The sequence below is a fragment of the Ovis aries genome, chromosome 2 (genome assembly GCF_016772045.2).
Source record: "Ovis aries strain OAR_USU_Benz2616 breed Rambouillet chromosome 2, ARS-UI_Ramb_v3.0, whole genome shotgun sequence".
Lineage (NCBI taxonomy): Eukaryota > Metazoa > Chordata > Mammalia > Artiodactyla > Bovidae > Ovis > Ovis aries.
The window spans coordinates 216988697-217006587 of record NC_056055.1 but is presented as its reverse complement, the minus strand read 5'-3'; the positions used below and the strand labels follow the sequence as shown (position 1 = coordinate 217006587).

General features: G+C 38.1%; 1 protein-coding gene across 1 annotated transcript in view; it reads left to right on the top strand.

Moving 5' to 3' along the window:
• Positions 1 to 17891, top strand: part of ABCA12 (ATP binding cassette subfamily A member 12) — a 204189-nt gene that overhangs the window by 165819 nt on the left and 20479 nt on the right. Inside the window, exons 37-42 of the mRNA XM_042244200.2 lie at positions 2675 to 2802; positions 4276 to 4363; positions 10384 to 10489; positions 14580 to 14634; positions 15182 to 15359; positions 17415 to 17530. Of these exons, the coding sequence (XP_042100134.1) occupies positions 2675 to 2802; positions 4276 to 4363; positions 10384 to 10489; positions 14580 to 14634; positions 15182 to 15359; positions 17415 to 17530 (671 nt within the window). The remainder of the gene's footprint in view (positions 1 to 2674; positions 2803 to 4275; positions 4364 to 10383; positions 10490 to 14579; positions 14635 to 15181; positions 15360 to 17414; positions 17531 to 17891) is intronic.

Genomic DNA, 17891 nt, shown 5'->3' with positions numbered 1-17891 from the left:
GGGATGCTCATAGTAATAATATTTGTAATAGCCTCCCAAATTCCCAGCAACAGTAGAATCAGTTCAGTTCAGTTCAGTCATTCAGTCATATCTGACTCTTTCCCACCCCATGGATGCCTCCCTGTCCATCACCAACTCCCTGAGTTTACCCAAACTCATGTCCATTGAGTCAGTGATGCCATCCAACCATCTCATCCTCTGTCATCCCCTTCTCCTCCTGCCCTCAATCTTTCCCAGCACCAGGGTCTTTTCCAGTGAGTCAGCTCTTCAGATTAGGTCGCCAAAGTATTGGAGCTATAGCTTCAGCATCAGCCCTTCCAATGAATATTCAGGACTGATTTCTTTTAGGACTGGCTGGTTTGATCTCCTTGCAGTCCAAGGGTCTCTCAAGAATCTTCTCCAGCACCACAGTTTGAAAGCATCAATTCTTCGGTGCTCAGCCTTCTTTATGGTCCATGTCTCTCATCTGTACATGACTACTGGAAAAACCATAGCTTTTGACTATAAGGACCTTTGTCGGCAAAGTGATGTCTCTGCTGTTGAATATGCTGTCTATGTTTGTCAGAGCTTTTCTTCCAAGGAGCAAGCATCTTTTAATTTTGTGGCTGTAGTAGCCATCTGCAGTGATTTTGGAGCCCAAGAAAATAGTCTATCACTGTTTCCAATTTTTCCCCATCTACTTGCCGTGAAATGATGGTACTGGATGCCATGACTCTTTTTGCACAGTTCTTCTGTATGTTCTTGTCACCTCTTTTTAGTATCTCCTGCTTCTTTTAGGTCCATATCATTTCTGTCCTTTATTGTGCCCATCTTTGCATGAAATGTTCCCTTGGTTTCTCTGATTTTCTTGAAGGGATCTCTAGTCTTTACCGTTCTATTGTTTTCCTCTATTTGATCTACAACTATACACATCATGTTCTCACAAACAAATGATCAGTGAAAAAAAGTCCAGATATGAGAGAGTACATATGATACAATTATATTTGTATAAAATACAAAAATGGACAAAACTCTTCTGTGCTGGTTACTTTGGGAGTTATAGGGTTGAAAGGAAACACGATAAGGGGGGCTCCTAGGGTACTAGCATTGTTTTGTTTTCTGATCCAGTTGCTGGTTCAAGGGTGTTTTCAGTTTGTCAAAATTTATCATACAGTATCCTTATAGTATATATGCTTTTCTCTGTATAATTCAATAAAAAATTAAAGCTAAAAATAACATTCATACATATCTCTTTTTATGAAACCAGAGGCATTATAGAATGTGATCTTCAAATTTTATAACTTGATGCAAGGTGAAATTCAGCATTCTTTTTTTAGAGCAAGCTGTAACTTTATGCTCTTGATCCACGCATGTGGTGCTAGTCTCAGGCTCTGAGACACTATGTGGAAGATGGGAGGAAAAACTGGAAAAGTGCTAGGCTTTTTCCAAACTAAAGTTTGTGGCAGCGAAGCATGATACACTCCAATGGAAAGTAAGAAGTCAGGGAGTGCAGAAAGCTAAAACTTATAAGTAAGGGGTTTAAACTAAGCTCTGAGGTTGGTTAATAGTAATAGACCCAGGCACTGAATTTTGACGGTAACATAAGATGCTAACAATAGGGAAAACTGGGTGACAGGCATACAGGGACTCTCTGTACTATGTTTGCAACTTATATATGAATCAGCAACATATATATAAGACATATATATAAATTAGATTTAGATATGGGTAAAATGGAATCTGACACCTAGGTTTAGTCCCTTAAAACTAAACTTGACTTCCCTGGTAGCTCAGACGATAAAGCATCTGCCTGCAATGTGGGAGACCCAGGTTCAATCCCTGGGTTGGGAAGATCCCCTGGAGAAGAAAATGGCAACCCACTCCAGTATTCTTGCCTGGAGAATCCCATGGACGGAGGAGCCTGGTAGGCTATAGTCCATGGGGTGGCAAAGAGTTGGACACAACTGAGTGACTTTTCTTTCTTCTTTCATCCACTGTTGTTCATCCCTGAGAACTTATCTCTGTTAATGTTATCTTTTCAATTTGCTGCTGCTGCTGCTGCTAAGTCACTTCAGTCATGTCCGACTCTGTGTGACCCCATAGATGGCAGCCCACCAGGCTGCCCCGTCCCTGGGATTCTCCAGGCAAGAACACTGGAGTGGGTTGCCATTTCCTTCTCCAATGCATGAAAGTGAAAAGTGAAAGTGAAGTTGCTCAGTCGTGTCTGACCCTCAGCGACCCCATGGACTGAAGCCTACCAGGTTCCTCCGTCCATGGGACTTTCCAGGCAGAAGTACTGGAGTGGGGTGCCATTGCCTTGGGGCAAATACTTTTTTATTCCCTGTGAATAACTGAGAGAATTTTGAGTCATCATAAACTTCAATGTTGTTCTCCAGACATAGCAAGCTTGTCAGTACAGTGAAAGAAATATCTAACATTGGTTAGCTTGTGTTCTTTATTGGCTTTAAGCAAGTCTTAAACACAAGTATGCGCTCTATATAAATAATAACTTTGTGTTATTTCTTGGCAAAGGCAAGATGACTTCTTTTTCACAGCTCTTCAGAGGTAGAAGACACCCTTATCACACTCTACCAGTTGCACTAATAGACAGATCATGAGACTGAAGCTTCTTGACATTGTCTATTTAATTTGTACAGCATTGTCCCAAATGAACTATTTTAACCTTATTTTTCAGGAATGTCCTAAATTTAACTATTCACCACCTCATAGAAGAACTTATTCTTCCCAAGTAATTTATAACCTCACTGGGCACCACTTGGAAAATTATCTTATATCAACTGCTAATGAGTTTACACAAAAAAGGTAAAAAAAAAAAAACCCCGTTTTTAAAAAATTTAATATAGAATATCTTGTTTTCTAATTTTAAGTTAACTGTCTTGAATTTGTGACAATAAAATGCAAATTTCTATTGATTATGTGGGTAAATTCTGTTTTATCTAAACATCCTTACATATTAAAATTTAAGTAAATTAAATTAATAACTAAATTAAGATTTATTTGAGCACATTGTAAAGCATTGTTTTGGGATTCAAAAATGTATTGTTAAATTTGTACTTTTTTTTTCTCAAAGCGAAAAACAAGTTATTGACTGGATTGTGCAAACCTGGAGAGTTTCAAGGCATGGCTTTTGGTGACAGTTGTCCTTAGTTCCAATTTGAACATCTCCAAGCTTGGAGTATGATATCTGCATGTGAATAAAATGTGTTCTTGTATAGCAAGTTCACAGGCTTGTTCCTAAGCCACCTGAACACTTGCCGTTGAGGCAAGTGTGGCAGGCTTACATTTTCAACAGCACGGACGGACCTGGAAGATATTATACCAAGTGAAATAATAGAGACAAATACTGCATGGTTTCACTTTTATAGGGAATTCAAAATAGTCAAATGCATAGAAACAGAAGAGTACAGCAGTGGTTATTAGGGTCTGGGGAAGGATGAGGTGGTAAAATTTTGGTCAAAGGGTACAAAGTTTCAGTAAAGCAAGGTGAATACATTCTGGATGTCTAAGTACAGCAAGTCTAGTTAAGAATACAGATTATTACATGAAGTTTGTTAAGTGGGTAGACCTTAAGAATTCTCAACATATACAAGAAAATGGTAACTATGTGAGATAATGGATATGTTAATTAACTTGATTGTGGGGATTATTTCACAACATATACATATATCAAAACATTGTATGCCTTAAATATATACACGTTTTATCTGTCAATTATATCTTAATAAAGCTGGGAGAGAAAGGTGGCAAGTATACTTGAATACATATTAAATATTTTCAACAAAATGAGGTTTATTATAAACAAACCATTCTATAACCTACTTTAAAAAAAAATGTGAAGAATATCCTGTAGTGTTCTTTGCACATCAAAAATATAGCTCTGCAGCATCACATTTAGGGTAATAGTCGCATGAAAATTATTTTAGTATAACTACTAAAGTGTTATTTAGTATTTAGTATTTAACCCATTCTTATTTATTTATTTAGCCCATTCTTAATTTGGTCAATGTTTAAACTAACCTTTCCTTAAAATTTCTATTTGAATTTTTTAAATACACTTTTTATTTTTAAGAGTCCATGAATTTCTAGTTATAATATCCATTAGACTAAAATATAATAAAAGAAATTGATAAAACTGTAAAATATTTGTCAGGTCGTATTTATTTCATACTACAAATGTATTCTTAGTGGAAAGAAAAAAGTGAGCTCTTAGTTAAACATTTTAGATTTATTTATGAATATTTTCTCATTAAAACAAATAACAATTTTTCCATGTAGATATGGAGGTTGGAGTTTGGGGCTGCCTTTGACTAAAGACCTTCTTTTTGATGTAACAACTGTTCCAGCTAATAGAACACTTGCCAAGGTAAATTGTGATCTTTCTTTTGGGATATCATACAAATGAGAATATGAACTTTAAATGTTCAAGCATTTTCAGGAGTTGAAAATAAAACATGGGTCAGTTGATTTGAAAATCATTTGGAATAATGTATACTCCATAATACAATGGTTCCAATCTTCTGTATTTAACCTAAGGAAGCATGTATACACAAGAACCCATTTCAGTTCAGTTCAGTTGCTCAGTCGTATCCAACTATTTGTCACCCCATGGACTGCAGCATGCCAGACCTCCCTGCCCATCACCAACTCCCAGAGTTTACTCAAACTTATGTCGATTGAGTCGGTGATGCCATCCTCATCTCATCCCCTGTTGTCCCCTTCACCTTCCACCTTCAATCTTTCCCAGCAACAGGGTCTTTTCAAGTGAGTCAGCTCTTCTCATCAGGTGGCCAAAGTACTGGAGTTTCAGCTTTAGTATCAATGCTTCCAATGAATATTCAGGACTGATTTCCTTTAGGATGCACTGGTTGGACCTCCTTGCAGTCCAAGGGACTCTCAAGAGTCTTCTCCAACACCATAGTTCAAAAGCATCAATTCTTCGGCACTCAGCTTTCTTCACAGTCCAACTCTCATATCCATATATGACTACTGGAAAAACCACAGCCTTGACTATATGGACCTGTGTTAGTAAAGTAATGTCTCTGCTTTTCAATATGCTAAGTTGGTCATAACTTTCTTTCCAAGGAGTAAGCGTCTTTTAATTTCATGGCTGCAGTTACCACTGCAGTGATTTTGGAGCCCCCAAAAATAAAGTCATGCCATGATCTTAGTACCAGGTTACATATACAAAAATGCATATAGTAGCATGTCTCATATTAGCTGAAAATGCAACCCCAAATGTCCATACACAGTAGAATAAATAAATAAATTGTTATATATTCATTCAATAGAACTCTCAGCCATGGAAATGAATAAACTCATTTCCATACAATAGTTCAATGCTGTAAAGAGCAATATTGTATAGGAACCTGGAATGTTAGGTCCATGAATCAAGGCAAATTGGAAGTGGTCAAACAGGAGATGACAAGAGTGAACGTCGACATTCTAGGAATCAGCAAACTAAAATGGACTGGAATGGGTGAATTTAACTCAGATGACCATTATATCTACTACTGCGGGGAGGAATCCCTTAGAAGAAATGGAGTAGCCATCATGGTCAACGAAAGAGTCCAAAATGCAGTACTTGGATGCAATCTCAAAATGACAGAATGATCTCTCTTCGTTTCCAAGCCAAACCATTCAATATTACAGTAATGCAAGTCTATGCCCCACCAGTAACACTGAAGAAGCTGAAGTTGAACACTTCTATGAAGACCTGCAAGACTTTCTAGAACTAACATCCAAACGAGATGTCCTTTTCATTATAGGGGCCTGGAATGCAAAAGTAGGAAGTCAAGAAATACCTGGAGTAACAGACAAATTTGGCATTGGAATACAGAATGAAGCACAAAGGCTAATAGAGTTCTGCCAATAAAACGCACTGGTCATAGCAAACACCCTCTGCCAACAGCGCAAGAGAAGACTCTACACATGGACATCAACAGATGGTTGACACCGAAATCAGGTTGATTATATTCTTTGCAGCCAAAGATGGAGAAGCCCTATACAGTCAGCAAAAACAAGACCGGGAGCTGACTGTGGCTCAGATCATAAACTCCTTATTGCCAAATTCATACATGAACCATGAACTTCCAGATGTTCAAGCTGGTTTTAGAAAAGGCAGAGGAATCAGAGATCAAATTGACAACATCTGTTGGATCATCAAAAAAGCAAGAGAGTTTCAGAAAAACATCTATTTCTGCTTTATTGACTATGCCAAAGCCTTTGACTGTGTGGATCACAATAAACTGTGGAAAATTCTGAGAGAGATGGGAATACCAGACCTGCCTCTTTAGAAACCTGTGTGCAGGTCAGGAAGCAACAGTTAGAACTGGACATGGAACAACAGACTGGTTCCAAATAGGAAAAGGAGTATGTCAAGGCTGTATATTGTCACCCTGCTTATTTAACTTATATGCAGAGTACATCATGAGAAACGCTGGGCTGAATGAAGCACAGGCTGGAATAAAGATCAGATATGCAGATGACACCACCCTTATGGCAGAAAGTGAAGAAGAACTAAGGAGCCTCTTGATGAACGTGAAAGAGAAGAGTGAAAAGGTTGGCTTAAAGCTCAACATCCAGAAAACTAAGATCATGGCATCTGGTCCCATCACTTCACAGCAAATAGATGAGGAAACAGTGGAAACAGTGGCTGACTTTATTTTTCTGGGCTTCCAAATCACTGCAGATGGTGATTGCAGCCATGAAATTAAAAGACGCTTACTCCTTGGAAGGAAAGTTATGACTAACCTAGACAGCATATTGTAAAGTAGAGACATTACTTTGTCAACCAAGATCCATCTAGTCAAGGCAATGGTTTTTCTAGTGGTCATATATGGATGTGAGAGTTGGACTCTAAAGAAAGCTGAGCACCAAAGAATTGATGCTTTTGAACTGTGGTGTTGAGGAAGACTCTTGAGAGTCCCTTGGACTGCAAGGAGTTCCAACCAGTCCATCCTAAAGGATATCAGTCCTGAATATTCATTGGAAGGACTGATGCTGAAGCTGAAACTCCTATACTTAGGCCACCTGATGCGAAGAGGTAACTCATGTGGAAAGACCCTGATGCTGGGAAAGATTGAGGGCAGGAGAAGAAGGGGATGGCAGAGGATGAGATGGGTTGATGGCATCACTGACTCAATGGACATGGGCTTGGGTGAACTTCGGGAGTTAGTGATGGACAGGGCCAGGGTCCTGCCCTGGTGGATCCAGGGAATTCGAAGGGGAGACGGCGTAGGCGAGGAAAACTTATTTATTTAGAAATATAAAAGAAATTAAGAAGAAATAGCATAGTAGGAACATTTAGTGGAGAAAAGAGGCTGAATAACTTGGTTTACGTTAAGAACTAATAAAATCTCAGGACAAGAGGTTTGCACCATCTACGTTGGGCCATCGGCGCCCGTTTGAATAGCAGAGGGTGCCCCGCCTTGGGCTCCCTCTCTCATGGATCTTAGAAGCCGGGGCAAGTAAGTAGACATGGCGAGCCTCCCTGCTCCAGATGGGAATTCAGCCTGAAAAGGAGAGGGTGGGAGAGGGAGAAAGAGAGAGAGAGACACCGGGGGAGCCAGATTTCCAAGAAACTAGTTCGAGAGACTTGTCCGAGAAACTGGTCCATCCTTTATTGTTCAGAAGGCTTTTTATACTTTTTGGTTGTACATAGAGATCAATGGATAATACAAAATTATGCAGTGTCAACAGCCATTACTCTGATCGCGACCAGGCTTTCTCTCTGCATACCTAGTTGTATACAGAAGTCCTAGGTGATTTACATCATCTTCCAGCCAGAAGGCCAATTAACATTTTACAGCCCTTTTCTGATAAGGGTAATAGTGTTGTTCTTCCCAAAGTCTGGTGCCAATCTCAGAAAACACTAAATAAAGTTACATTCTTACATAGCAAGGATACAACAATTTATAACAAGGAAAAAGGAGTACAATGATTTATAACAAAGAGAAAATTAATTAACTCAAAAGTCTAGTATTACTAACATCAAAACTACTATATTCCTATTTCTGCATCCTGTTTACATTGATTAATATCCTCCCAGGTGCCTAAAAGATAAAGGATATGGAGGCCTGGCAGCAAACATTAACTCAACAAACTCTTCACCAAACTAATTCTTAGCTCTAAAAGGCTCTATATCTTTAAGATGTTTTGAGCTTCTTACCTCTCACGGTTGGGGGCTGTAAACAATCCACAAACTGTAAAGATCGGTCAGATAAGTTAGAAAGCCATCAAAGGGGTTTTAAGCTGAGACATTCTTTTTATATGCAGGAGACTATTAACTGGAGCGCTGAATTAACTCTTTCCAGAGAAAAGGTGGTAATGTCAGAAGAGTATAGTATAGCAGACAGTAAACAGACAGATTTTGGTCTCGGGGTAGATGCTCAGACAGAGGACCCCTTGAGACCTGACTCGCCTTGCCCATCAGGCCTCTCCACATGACCTTGTCATGGGTGGGATCTCCCGTGCTGGCTCCCGGCAGACTGATAGGCCTGGCGTGCTGCAGTTCATGGGGCTGCAAAGAGTGGGACACAACTGAGCGACTGAACTGAACTCTTCCAAAAACTATTAGTAAGCAAAAGCAAAAACAAAAAGGAATACACAACTGTAACTGCATTTACTATAAACTTCGACAGTAAGCAAAACTACCATATAATCTAGAGGAGAGAGAGAGTACATTGTGATTTGAAAGGACACAGAGTATCAAAGAGAAGATGTTCTGGACGCTGGCAATTTCTGTTTCTCAACCTGAGTGATGGATATGTTCCCTTTGTAATATTTTATTAACTGTACGTTGATGTTTTAGGCATTTTCCCTTGCATATGTGTCATATACATTTAGCTTTGCTTCTTGTGTGTTATTCGCTCAGTCATGTCCAACTCTTTCTGACCCCATGGACTGTAGCCCGCCAGGCATCTCTGTCTATGGAATTCTCTAACCAAGTGGGTAGCCATTCCCTTCTCCAGGGAATCTTCTTTACCCAGAGGTCGAACCCAGGTCTCCTACACTGCAGGCAGATTCTTTGCTGTCTGAGCCACCAGGCAATGCTTTTAAAGAACATGGAAACTTAACAGAATTTGATGATATAAACAATTTTGTTGGCGTTTTTCTCCTAGACTATATCTATGCTTTGAATGTGAAACAAGCTAGAGTCACAGAATCAGACACATATGATTACCCATATGATCACAAGTAGTCTTTAAATCTTAAATTGGTCGTAACACTTTTCTCATTTGTTAGTATGAGACATGTACAAACTTGTGGGAAGTGAAGAAACAAATACTCATTTAGTGACTTATACACGAAGCACTAGTGTCACATTTTATACCAACTACCTATACATCCTCACAACATCCCTAAGAGATAAATACTATTGAGTATATTTTAGCTGGCTTTTATAAGGTCATATAGAATGTAAACACTACTGCCATGGACTTGAAAGCCCCCCGTTGTTTCTTTTCTTGCTCTCTCCACACATAGAGTAAATATTCTTAGATAAGGGAGTTCTAACATTAATTTCTCTCTAAATCAGATTTGTAATTTCGAATTACTAATTGCCTTTCTTGATTTGAGGTATACCAATATTTTAAATATGGGCTTCCCTGGTTGCTCAGTGGTAAAAAATTTGCCTGCCAGTGTTTGCCAGTGCAGGAGATGTGGGTTTGATCCCTGGTTCAAGAAGATCCCCTGGAGAAGGAAATGGCAACCCACTTCAGTATTCTTGCCTGGAAAATTCCATGGATGGAGGAGCCTGGTGAGCTACATACAGTCCATGGGGTCAGAGAGAGTTGGACATAACTGAGCGACTGAGCAACAACATTTTAAATCCCTTTCTTTTCGACATAGAAGATAAAGTAACTCGCTTTCTTTTGGGTTATAACTAGGAATAAAAAGTTAGTGGGGGTATTTCGAAGTTATCAATCTTGTTGCTAAGAACACAATGCTTGTAAATGTATTAATAATTTATTTCTTGCTACAGCCTTGTCTATACGCCATTTGTTTTTGTTATTATTATTATTATTTAGAGACAGATTGCCTTACTTCTAGTTCCAGAATCACCATAGACCAGTCACAGAGATGAAGATAATAATGACTTCTGTTTATTTCAAGCTTTACCTGGAGAGAAAGTCTAGGATAACTACTGACTTGGTGCTATCAATTAGGAAAAAGTTGGTTTCATGATCTCCACCCATCTGTAGGTTGGAAACAGAGTTTTGTGGTCAGCACTCTGGTGGGTGGTTCATAATCTGCCAAGATGAGATAAGTTAGTGGGGAAACTGGTGCATTTATTTTAAATGTAAATTAGATTGCCTTAAGATATAAAGACTGTCTAATTTATTTGAACACCCTACTGATCTTGTCTTCTTTTGGAATGTTCAGGTATGGTATGATCCAGAAGGCTATCACTCCCTTCCAGCTTACCTCAATAGCCTGAATAATTTCCTCCTGCGAGTTAACATGTCAAAATATGATGCTGCCCGACATGGTAAAGTTATTTATATAGAAGCTCCTTGTCTTGAAACTCTTGCTACTCTCCATGTGAAAATGTACATTAGACCCCATTTCCTCCCTGTGGCAGCTATTTTATGGTATTTAAACCACAGATCTTTAAAAGGACTTTGAAAGTAGTAACTACCACCAGATGGAACATTCTGGATAATCCCCTCAATTTCAGGTTAATTTAGCCTCTTAATTTATCAAGTCAGGATAATAATGCTGACTTTATACTTATTTCTGTTCTCACACCTTGTAGTTATATCTCACAGGAAAGCGTTTTATAACTATTTACTTGTACATAGGCTAAAAAATAAAGTGATAATGTCAATAAATGTTATACACAAATCTAAATGTGAAAACAAAACTTCAGAAGTTCCACCAGAAATGAAGTGTTACCATTAATTGAGTACTTACCATAAGAACACATGCTTTGTGTAAAATATTGCCAATACTTAGCAGCCTCTCATGATGAGTGTTATTGTTTCCTACTATTATTTCTCTGGGAATCAGAAGTGGGATTTGAACCCAGGTTTGTTTGGCTCCTGCCGCTTCATTTTCCCAATACTTCTCTGTACTCAACAAAGTTAACTTCTGGAAGCTTCTGCGTGGTCTCTTTAAAACCATTTACTTCCTTGTTTGGCTGCAGCAGGTCTTAGCTGCGGCACATGGGACCTGTTAATTGCAGCATGTGGGACCTAGTTCCCTGACCGGGGATCGAACCTGGGCCCCTTGTATGGGAGCGTGGGGTCTTAGCGAACAGGACCACCAGAGAAGTCCCTTCCACATAAGTTTTTTTAAAACGGTTTGGAATTCAAAAGAGGCTGATATTTTTTTCTAATTCAATTACTCTCTATTTCATCTTCTTAAGCCTTGCTCAGATTATTTCCCCATACAGATCCCCCAAAATAATAAAAAAGATGGAGAAAATGGAGTAACATGTTTGCTTGCCAACAGTTTCTAGCCTAATAAATAGGCTAACAGACTGTTTAAAAAAGAAATGCTGTTGTCTTCTCTTTCATCTCCCTGTTGTCGGGCATAATAGCATGTGCTGGGCGTTCTGGCAATTGTGGAAGTAAACTGTGGAGTTGAATACTCATTCTAGGGACAGAATCTTTCAAAGTCTTCATTTCTGAGAAAACAGTATTTTTCCCCACTGCTTTGACTTTTTCCTAGCAGCAGGAACCATGAAGAAAATAATAAGATTGATAGATAGTACTTAGATCCAGAGCATCAATAAAGAGTGTAGTCAAAGTGGTAAATTAAGTTAAATGATGAGTAAAGCCAGGTGAGTCTAGTGCAACCTGGTTTGAAATACTATTGAATGTTTGACTTTCACTAGGATGTCTTATTGAGAGCAAAAGATATTTGTTGCTGTGACAATATAGGAACCATAGAAATGACTAGGAAGAAACATTGCAAAGGTATGTAGGTAAGAAAAAGAGGCAATGCCACTTTGAAGAATCAACTTTTGAAACCTATACTCAGGTTTCATTTATTATTCGTGTTCTTTACCAAGATGAAAGCAGTCAGAATCACTCTGGATCCCAGCAGGCTTGTATTTCTAAGTTACAGAGTATAGAGACTTAAGAATTCTGGAACATAAACTTTATGTATTGACCCTAAAAAGAAACATTTTTAATTTAAAAATAAAGCTTAGCTTGAATTATATGTGGAGACTGGTAGTAGTGTGCCTTCTATTTTTTTTAATTAACTTTTCTTATATAGGCTTGTGAAAGTGGTAACTTTCTACCCTATCAGTAAGGAGCTTGTTTTCTTTCAAGGAAGAAAACCATGTCACCTTAAAATACTTTTATTATATTGTAATGAGTGTATGGGATATACCATAATAATGTTGTTTTTAAAAATCAGTTAAAATTGCCTCCTGCCACCTCCCCCTACTACACAAGCTGTTTTAAGTCATCTTTGTTGGATTCTACATGAATTGAGATTTTGCCTTTAGTTGTAAAATTGATTCTCTGAATTTTAACATGCTAATAAAAACCTTTTAATTAGCTTTCCTTTCCAAGTCAATATCTGTTATATTCATGTGGTTCCCTCTAGTGGTTAATCTAACTTGAAAATTCTGTTTTCTTCCCCTAGAATACAAATTTACTTGTTTTCACTAACAAATGTTGTACAACCAGTCTCTTCTCCAAAAATATTGACACACTGTTCTCTCTACCCTAATGTTTATTCTTATTGCATTACTAGCGTTGGTCAATGGGAAATTACTCATTTTAGGCTTACAAGTGTAGAAACTACAGAAAATGTGTTATTTTTCATGTATATTGTATATGGGGGGATAATTGACATTTTGAGGTTTTATTAGAGTCAATAAGCATTCATCGACTAATCACTGTACTCAAGACTGTGCTAGTTGCTATAGAATCCACAGAAAAGATGGTAATGTAGATTCCAGACTCTGATAACTTGATGTTGCTGCCAAAGATATAGAAAAAAATTGTTCCCGCAGCATTTTTCATATTGGAGTAAATGTATTTGTAAAGATTTCTCTGGTGAAATAGAATATTTCTTGATTCTGAAATATCAATATAAGTCAGGAATAAGAGAAATGACTTCCCCTTGCCTATAGTATAATCCAGCAACAAAGTTTAAGTAGGTCCCAAGGAAAGTTGAGTCTCAGTAAAAGACAACTCATTAATTTACACAAAAGATAAGAAAGATGCATTCCCCCAATGATTTAATTAAAATTATACATCAAATTGATTATTATTGCTGTTAGTTTCTTTGTTTTGCTTTAACTTTTATATATTTTTCTTCAATACAGAACAGTTGCAGATTTTAACCTTAAAACATGTCATAATCTACTTAGTAAAAATTATAAATTTAAGTTAATGGAAAGAATAGAGCTTTAGAATAATCTATATTTGGTACCATGAAACAGTCTTAATATCTAATATAATGAACATATACTATATAAGCAGTAAGTGAGAAAGTTCTTGCTCAGCTTTTGACTATATGGGGGAAGTACGTAAGAGATATCCTCACTCCTACCCCTACTGTTTCCAAAGTTACTCAGACATTCACATCGTGGCCCCTTGCAATACTTCCCAGCCCATCTGGACCCTGGCTAGACAGTATCTTCTTGGGAAAGGAAGGAAAGCACTGTGGTACCTAACTCAGAAAATACAACCAACCCTGGGAGGTACAAGTAATCTAGGACTGTATCAGAATTAATCGACTACTTTTCTGGAGCCAGCTAGTTTCTCTGAATCCTTTTGGATCTTTCTGTCTCAATAAAAACCCCTCCAGAAGCTGAAGCTCCCAAACTCTACTCCTGGTAGAGTTCTAAAGCGATAGGTATCTTAGAAGCAGTAAAGGAGGAGAAGGGATCCTTTCAGGCTGCAGTATTTCCCTACGATGACCAATGGCACAATGAAGGGCTGGGTGGAAAGTGTCTGTTCTTTAGGGGATCCTCATGTAACTGGTCTCCCTTTGACTTGTTTCTTCAAATGTCATACATTTCTAAAGTGCCATAATACAAACATACTATTGCCAGATGGAGAGAAGAAACTGGAAAATAATAACTTAAATGTAGTAGATGGGAAGCATGCTATATAAAAAGTATAAATTCTTATCCCTTCCCCCCAAATTCCAAGCACAATGTGAAAAATGGTTTGGGTTTTTTTCTGTGTGCATTTGAGTGCCATCAGTTGTATGGTATTGATGAGGCTGGGGTTGGGGGGCAGAGGGGATCATTTTATTTTAAAAGGTAATCACCAAAGTAAAATTCTTTTATAAGTATTACATATTATTCATGTAAAAATTGGTATTTCTTTTTAAAATTTTTATTGGAGTATACTTGATTTATAGTGCTATGTTAGTTTCAGGTGGATTGCAAAGTGAATCAGTTATATGTATACATATATCCACCCTCTTTTTTTTTTTTTAAGATTCTTTTCCTATATAGGCCCTTATAGAGTACTGAGTATAGTTCCCTGTCTGTGCTATACAGTAGGTTCTTATTAGTTACCTATTTTATACAGTAGCATGGATAAAAATTAGTGTTTCTGATTAACTGAATACATACTAATGAAAAGAACTGTCTCCTCTTTAAGGTATCATCATGTATAGCCATCCTTATCCGGGAGTGCAAGATCAAGAACAAGCCACGTAAGCAGATATATCTGGCCTAACGCCTTTCTCCTTGGCATATTGAGAAGTGCTGTAATTAGCAATCACAGTTGTATCTGAATGAATGTTAATCTAGAAGAGCTGGTAATATAAGTCACTAACTGGGATAAAAGGTAGTTTCTGAAAGCCTGTAGAGTGAGGTTGTGAAGTAGAGCTTATTGACTGTAGCTTCACAGAATCTACTGCTTTTATAAGTCAAGTGCATAAGTGCTTCATCATTTCAACTTCCCTGCATAGCATTTAAGTATTGTATGATTTCTATGCTCAAGATCTATGTATCTCTCGCATACACCCCATAACCCCTGGAGACTCAGGTCTTTCTATCAAATATCCCTAGTCGATTCAGATCCCAGGGTCATAGCCGAGTCATGTGCAAGATATTATCCGGCTGCCTTGTAGGAAGACTTATTTGTGTCACAGCCAACTCTGGTACTGTTTTGTTGATGGTTTTTGCCATGAATCTTCCTGGAAGGAAAAGAGTTCCCCAAGCTTACGTGTGCTCTCGTCTCCCTATTGCTCACTCCAGAATGAGCAGCTTGATCGATATTTTAGTGGCGCTCTCCATCCTGATGGGCTACTCTGTCACCACTGCCAGCTTTGTCACCTACGTTGTACGGGAGCATCAGACAAAAGCCAAGCAGCTGCAACACATTTCAGGCATCAGTGTCACCTGCTACTGGGTAACCAACTTCATTTATGACATGGTGAGTCACTCGTCTTTGCAAGAAAGACAGGACTGATTTGGATAGTTGTTGTACAACTGCTAAGTCGTTTGTGTCTGATTTTTTGCGACCCCATGGACTGCAGCACAACAAACTTCCCCTCCTTCACTGTCTGCCATAGTTTTCTCAAACTCGTATCCATTGAGTCCATGATGCCATCCAACCATCTCATACTCTGTCGTCCCCTTCTCCTCCCCTCAATCTTTCCCAGCATCAGGATCTTTTCCAATGAATCGGCTCTTCTCATCAAGTGGCCAAAGTATTGTAGCTTCATCTTCAGCATCAGTCCTTCCAACAAATATTCAGAGTTGATTTCCTTTAGGGCTGACTGGTTTGATCTTCTTGCAGTTCAAGGGGACTGTCAAGAGTCTTCTCCAGCACCACAGGGGAAAAGCATCAATTCTTCAGTGCTTAGCCTTCTTTATAGTCCAACTCTAGAAGACAGGTTTTTGTTTTTTTTTTAAAACAAGTTCACGCTTTATTTCTCAGGCATCCTGCTGAAAGCTGCTAGAAATAGGGATCACAGCTTTGACAGAGGGCAGGGGTGGGGGAGACCAATCTCCTCTGTCCATGGAATTTCCCAGGCAAGAATACTGGAGTGGGTTGTCATTTCCTTCTCCAAGAAGACAGTTTTATGTTTGAGACTTATTTCTCTCAGTTTGTTCAGATTATTACCACAAAGACAGAAAATTAAGGGAAAAAAAATTCACATCAGTCTTATATTCATCCAGTGGTTGGAAGAAAGAGAAATCCACCTGCCCTGCCCTTATCTCCATGGTCTGAGGACCTTATATCAGATTCCCCAGGATACTTGTTAGAATGCAGGTCACTGGTCCTCACTCTAGACTCATGTGATCGGTATCTTGGGAGTGGAACCTGGAAAATATGCTCCAACCCCTTCACCAAGTTATTTTAAGTATGTTGAAGTTTGAAATGAGAGAAGTGGAAGCTTAAAGCAAAATAGGCTTGCCTAGTGGCAACACATAAACAAGCTTATAAAAATTCAATCCAATAATATGAAAAATCTGAAGTAATAGCCTCTGCTGAATGACACATTAGAGAAGCTTAATAGGGAAAATAAAAGATGAATTTCATTGATAACTCTCTTATTTGCATAAATTGGTCTCAAAGTTCGGATGGCTTTTCTTGACTCCAAATGTGCCAACCTTGACCAAATGCCTGGGATGGGTATGCATTTGCCTGGTAATTATGGCAAAATTGTCTGAGTTGCTGTAAAGACCATGGGCTTGAAGGACTGAAGAGCGATTAACTGCCTATCCATTTGGTTAATGACTCTAGTGAGGTCTGAAATGCATTTGCTGTAGAAGTCAAATCTTAAAAAAAAAAAATGGTAATGACTTAATAGGAGCTTTAATGTGTCAAGAAAGCTTAAGTGCACACTCCTATGAAGGGCTACTTACTACTCAGATTCTGTTGTTATATTTCTGGTGCTCATTCCAGTATTAGGACAATTTCCTCCCTAATTAAATTCCCATCTCTTTCACTGTGTACATCTTGCTGCAGACTCCTCAGCATTTACTGTTTCTCTTGCCAATGAAACACTGAATTCTTTGTTCATATCCCTGTGATTCCAAGAACGTGTAGTACCCACCATCCTGCTGTTTTGCACAGTGGCTCACACTGATAACCAAGCCTTAGAAATCGGCCATCTGAGAGAGTTCCAGCATTCAAAATAAAATCAATGTTTTGAGGACTGACTCTAATACCAAGATACCTGGCTGTTTTATCTTTTTCACTGAACCTCTGTCACCAAATGATCCCAAGTCTCAAAGTCTGGAGGCAGGAATCTCTCTATAAAGATGGAGACTAGCCTGAACTCTTATGGCAGGAGATGAATTCAAGAGAGACATTAATGTAAAATGAACTGAACATTACAAGCAACAAGAACATAGATAATAATTCATTTCTCAAAGTGTTTCTAGGTCAGTTTGTTATAGTTTTAAACTAGATGGGCTATCGATTCAAAAAAAGAAAAAACTTGCCATGTGTTAAACATTGTTTTACATATTCCCATAGGCCTTCTACTTGGTGCCTGTAGCATTTTCAATTGGTGTCATTACAATTTTCAAGTTACCTGCCTTCTACAGTGAAAACAACCTTAGCGCTGTATCTCTCCTACTTCTGCTGTTTGGGTAAGCTGCAGTGAAAGAAGAATTTACAGAATTAAATACTCCTAGATGCAAACCTAAATCTCATTAGCTAATTTACAAATGTCTTGGGGTTTCATTAGCCAAGAGTAATGATTAGCAATATATTACACTTGCTAGTCCATAGTTTGTAAAGTGTAATACTTGTGAAAATTAATGTTGTTATTAATAGTATACTTATTATTAATGAGTACTTACTGGGTGCCAAATGTTACACTTAGCAATTTACATTTGTAATTTAATTTACATCAAATGGACTCTTTAAAATGATCAGAAAAATGTATAGATGTGTGAATTTATGTATTAACAAATTGTGAGTATATATAAATATATATGATGTTAAATA